Source organism: Protomyctophum bolini, assembly GCF_963924005.1.
Source record: "Protomyctophum bolini genome assembly, chromosome: 19".
Taxonomy (NCBI): Eukaryota; Metazoa; Chordata; class Actinopteri; order Myctophiformes; family Myctophidae; genus Protomyctophum; species Protomyctophum bolini.
Window position 1 is genome coordinate 18487435 of NC_137880.1, and position 6000 is coordinate 18493434.

The 6000-nt window shown below is 36.5% G+C and overlaps 1 protein-coding gene across 1 annotated transcript in view; it reads left to right on the top strand.

The window, feature by feature from the left end:
• The window catches only part of fzd3a (frizzled class receptor 3a), a 31901-nt gene extending 29430 nt beyond the window's left edge, over positions 1-2471 (top strand). Inside the window, exon 9 of the mRNA XM_080791232.1 lies at positions 758-2471. Within this exon, the coding sequence (XP_080647358.1) occupies positions 758-1016 (259 nt within the window). The 3' untranslated portion in view covers positions 1017-2471. The remainder of the gene's footprint in view (positions 1-757) is intronic.
• The last annotated feature ends 3529 nt before the right edge of the window (positions 2472-6000 follow it).

The window sequence follows — 6000 nt, forward strand, 5'->3', positions numbered from 1 at the left end:
TGTGAATGCATGGGGGTGGATGTCATGACACATGTCATTTACATTGGACCACATAGTATAGCATGGCATCTCTTTGAATGTTTTTTACATTGGACGACATAGTGTAACATGTATTTTATTTGTATTTGTATTAATTCTTTACATTGGAGGACATAGTGTACTGTCGCTAAGGCTGTACCCTAGCCCTGCATTTTCGAGCGAACATCCGAACCATTCGTTTCTAATTAATTAAAGAAATGCGCCTTGCATGCCTTTGATCTACCGTGCAGAAAACATTTTGGCGACGTACGTATGCACACTAGCGCACCGGTTGTGTGCCCCTGAATAAACATGTATCATGTAAACACAACATGAACATAGTACTCTTATTATGCATATCGCATTCTCGCCAAGATACATTTTCGAGTTAAAACAAAACAAAAAAACAAACCAATGGTTCAAGTCCATTAATTAATGCGAGTGCCAACTCTAACAAGCAAACGTTCGAACCCCGAATGTTCGGGGACAGCCTTAACTGTTGCATGGCATTTGTTATGCTTTTTACATTGGATGACATAGTGTAGCATGGCATTTTTTAGTAATGACTGGGGATGTTTGCATGGATTTGACCACGAGGGTGCAGATAGGCATTGTACCACTTCTGTGTCTAATAAAGTACAAATGGCTGAACATGTGACATCTGTGATGGCTCTATCTGCGTCTATTGTCTCCCATCTCCGTTGCTAAATAAAGGTACATGTACTCCTCTTCCTCATAGATACACCGCCTGCAGTTTCCGGGCTGCAGAAGACCGGCTGCCGTATGGAAGCATGCCTCGCCTCAACGACCAATCACTGTCCAAAAACTGCAGCTCCAACCGCCTGGACGGCCTATCACGACATGGCTCCACCCAGCGGCTGGAGAGTCAGTCACGTCACAGCAGCATCAGAGACCTTAGCAACACTGCCCACACCATTCAGAGCGTTCCTGGAAACGGAATCCACAGGGTCCTTGAAGAAGATGGAGCCATGGCCTGAAGTGGTCAAGTACTACAAAAGGTTGTCTGCAAAGAACAGAATGAACAGGAGGGTGTCAGGGATGGAGTGAGATATCCCTTTGGCACATCCACATAAATCTAATGAGATTGGTTGGATGAATATAAGTTAGTGGAAACGAAGGCTTTTTTTCCCTCTCTCGTACGACTGAGTTAAGGAATGTGAATGTCCTCATAATAAGCTAGAGGGAAATGGGTTCAAGCGAACACAAATGGACTCTACTAGACAAAGTGATATACAAAAGTAGATCAAACAAAAATTGCAGAAGATTTGTTTACAGTTATCTCGTCCTGGCCGATCTTTTCAGGTTAGCAGAGAATGAGGCTTAATATTACAGCAAGCCAAACCGATGGAACTGCCCGTGTCTTGACGTCTTAAAACGTCCCCTAAGCTTTACTGAAACAAAGGCACTTGGCTTTGTCCAAAAATAATTTAGATAATTCAAGCTTATCTTTCTCCCTTTGTCTTACAATGGAAGAAAGACCATTTTACTGTGATTCTTTTTGGGAACCCTTTGCTCTGGGTTGGTACATGGATGTACTTGAAGTCGAAGATGACTACAATTACAGTTGTTGGACCTATGCTACTGAGCCGACCAAGAACTAATGTGACTTAATTCTTATCAAGAGACTATTACACTTGTGGATTGTCTTTCCTAGTACTGTATGAAAATCTGTATAAAGGACTCTAAATGTGCTCTGAATTAAGGAAAGCGGCTTTGAAAACCTTGGACACTGGAGCCTTTTCTTATCGTCTGTACATTCCAGCACTCAGGGGGGCTTAAACAGGGTATTTCTAAAAGACTTTGACTATGTCTACTGTATATGTCATCACTGAAGGTTAGCATTAGTAAAGAATACACTGTATGTTTCAAATATTTCCCATATGCAATTATTTGCCTTTGTTAAAGAACTGCAAATGATACATTTAAAAGTGAATTTAACGATTCAATTTGAAAGATTAACACAAATCTGTCAACAGTAAAGTTGTTATCATGGAATATTTAGCAAACATTCTTCCACAATGGCCGTTAATGTTTCACACTAGTATCATGACAAGAGTAGAAATTGTTGAGGGTATCATTATTAATTGGCTGTTTTCATTGCACTTGATATGATTCCAGTTGGCCAAGATGTATATTTATCCATGCCAGAAGGGAAAGAGGCATTTTGACTGGTTTGTTTTGACTGATTTCTTGACCATTTATTTTAATTCATGGGCTGTCTTGGAAAAAATTATCCAGAACTCCTGCCTTACAAATGAAATGAGATAGCCTTTTCGCCCCTTGGATTCATGTAGACATAGTTTGTCCCTCTTTACAAAAGTGTATCCTTACTTGTAGATAAAACGTTAGCCCTAAGTTTTTTCTAGTGGCATATGTGGATAGATGAAAACTCCTTTGTGGGTTAATTTGTGAAATTTGTAATAAAGTTTTCTGAAAACATGACTACGGGTTAGAGAAATAAATAACCACACAGATGCTGAGCTCATATTTGTAACGGTTCTGCATTTTATTGAAATGGTCATGGCAGTCTTCATAGTAATATGAATTTGAAAAAATGAAAAAAACGATGGGTTATAGCCCATGTTTTTTGAAATTTTGGAAAAAAAAGTTAGCCTCGTTTCTCATCATTTTGGACCGTGGGCTATAGCCCATATCGTACGGCATACTATGGCACGCCGTTTTTCATCATTTTTGAGGATTTGAAAAAAATGAAAAAAGCAATTTTCCGCAATTTAGGCAAATTTTTTTTTCAAAATTTCAAGTTAGCCTAAATTGCGGAAATTGCGTTTTTTTTCCCCCCCAAAAACATGGGCTATAACCCATCGTTTTTTTCATATTTTCATTATTTTCAAATCCTCAAAAATGATGAAAAACGGCGTGCTATAGTATGCCGTACGATATGGGCTATAGCCCACGGTCCAAAATGATGAGAAACGAGGCTAACCTTTTTTTTCAAAATTTCAAAAAACATGGGCTATAACCCATCGTTTTTTTCATTTTTTCAAATTTCCTCAATTTCGCAATTTCCGCAATTTTCAATTTCTGAAATGTCCTGAATTTCGCAATTTCCGCAATTTTCCGCAATTTAGGCTAACTTGAAATTTTGAAAAAAAAAGTTAGCCTAAATTGCGGAAAATTGCGGAAATTGCGATTTTCTTTTTTCCCAAAATTTCAAAAAACATGGGCTATAACCCATCGTTTTTTTCATTTTTTTCAAATCCTCAAAAATGATGAAAAACGGTGTGCTATAGTATGCCGTACGATATGGGCTATAGCCCATGGTCCAAAATGATGAGAAACGAGGATAACTTTTTTTTTCAAAATTTCAAAAAACATGGGCTATAACCCATCGTTTTTTTCATTTTTTTCAAATTTCCTCAATTTCGCAATTTCTGCAATTTCCGCAATTTTCAATTTCTGAAATGTCCTGAATTTCGCAATTTCCGCAATTTTCCGCAATTTAGGCTAACTTGAAATTTTGGAAAAAAAAGTTAGCCTAAATTGCGGAAAATTGCGGAAATTGCGATTTTCTTTTTTCCCAAAATTTCAAAAAACATGGGCTATAACCCATCGTTTTTGTCATTTCGTCATTTTTTTCAAATCCTCAAAAATGATGAAAAACGGCGTGCTATAGTATGCCGTACGATATGGGCTATAGCCCATGGTCCAAAATGATGAGAAACGAGGATAACTTTTTTTTTCAAAATTTCAAAAAACATGGGCTATAACCCATCGTTTTTTTCATATTTTCATTATTTTCAAATCCTCAAAAATGATGAAAAACGGCGTGCTATAGTATGCCGTACGATATGGGCTATAGCCCATGGTCCAAAATGATGAGAAACGAGGATAACTCTAATTGTAGTAGTGGTTAAGATGTTGGCTTTCCACGTGGGAGACCAGGGTTCGATTCCCGGCTGTTACACTATCATACAAAAGAAGACCTCAACAGCGCTAAGCACGCAGGGTCCGGCCCATTCCTCTCTGTTATGTCATATGACGAGCATTTAACTTTTAATATCACAATTATTGTAGCTAATCTTTAACTGAATCTGGAAGTATTCCTTTATTAAATGATTCTTCATAGTCTGGAATTATAACTGATCAATTTTCTTTTGTGACTTTCGCCTTTATTTTATATGGAGGGACAGTCAGTGGTGTAAACTTTATTTATATAGCACATTTCATACATAAAATGCAACTCTGTCACATTCTGTCTCTCCCTCAGTCTCCACACTGGCCTCCCATATCCCATTCCAGCACACCCAGTTCCATTTACACACCTGTCAACTACCTAATCAGCCCAGCAGTGAACACTTCTCCAATCAACCTGCTCACTATAAAACTGGACTCAGTACAAACACTCATTGTCAGTTCATAACCTGTGTCACAGATGTCCTGCCTGTTCATGTGTTGACTTTGATGTCATTCTGATTCATGCCTGATTCCTACCTGCATTCCCCTGTGTAAGATATCTCGTAATTCTTTATTAAATACTTTATTATTATACTCTAGTTTGTTGTGACTTTGCTCCTGGGTTCAACTCTGTCTGCATCCTTGACAACTAAAGTACTTCACATATTAAACTTTATTTATATAGCACATGTCATACATAAAATGCAACTCAAAGTACTTCACATGAAAATAAAATAAAAAATAACAAGCAGCGGAATGCCAGAAACAAAAAGTAGGTCAATCTACAATTAGCAAATAAAAATAGCAATACAAAACTAAAACATTAAAAATGGTAAGGAAATTTGTATTGGATAATACATTTTAAATTGATATTATTAGATATTCAACTTTATTGACATTTATAATTAAATTGGTGTCTTTACACTGTAGAATCCATTGTTTGTTTCTGTTGCTTAACTCTGTTGCTTTAACTACATATAAGTGTCTATTTGTTTGTCTCTAAATGTTTTGATGAATTGAACAATGCCCTTTGTTCAATTCATGCCATACTATAGCACGCCGTTTTTCATCATTTTTGAGGATTTGAAGAAAATTCAAAATTTCAAAAAACATGGGTTATAGCCCATCGTTTTTTTAATTTTTGAAAAAAATGTTATCCTCATTTTTCATCATTTTTGAACATGTGCTATAGCCCCTACCGTACGGCATACTATAGCACGCCGTTTTTCATCATTTTTGAGGATTTGAAGAAAATTCAAAATTTCAAAAAACATGGGTTATAGCCCATCGTTTTTTGAATTTTTGAAAAAAATGTTATCCTCATTTTTCATCATTTTTGAACATGGGCTATAGCCCCTACCGTACGGCATACTATAGCACGCCGTTTTTCATCAATTTTGAGGATTTGAAGAAAATTCAAAATTTCAAAAAACATGGGTTATAGCCCATCGTTTTTTGAATTAAAAAAAAAAATGTTATCCTCATTTTTCATCATTTTTGAACATGGGCTATAGCCCCTACCGTACGGCATACTATAGCACGCCGTTTTTCATCATTTTTGAGGATTTGAAGAAAATTCAAAATTTCAAAAAACATGGGTTATAGCCCATCGTTTTTTGAATTTTTGAAAAAAATGTTATCCTCATTTTTCATCATTTTTGAACATGGGCTATAGCCCCTACCGTACGGCATACTATAGCACGCCGTTTTTCATCATTTTTGAGGATTTGAAGAAAATTCAAAATTTCAAAAAACATGGGTTATAGCCCATCGTTTTTTGAATTTTTGAAAAAAATGTTATCCTCATTTTTCATCATTTTTGAACATGGGCTATAGCCCCTACCGTACGGCATACTATAGCACGCCGTTTTTCATCATTTTTGAGGATTTGAAGAAAATTCAAAATTTCAAAAAACATGGGTTATAGCCCATCGTTTTTTGAATTTTTGAAAAAAATGTTATCCTCATTTTTCATCATTTTTGAACATGGGCTATAGCCCCTACCGTACGGCATACTATAGCACGCCGTTTTTCATCATTTTTGAG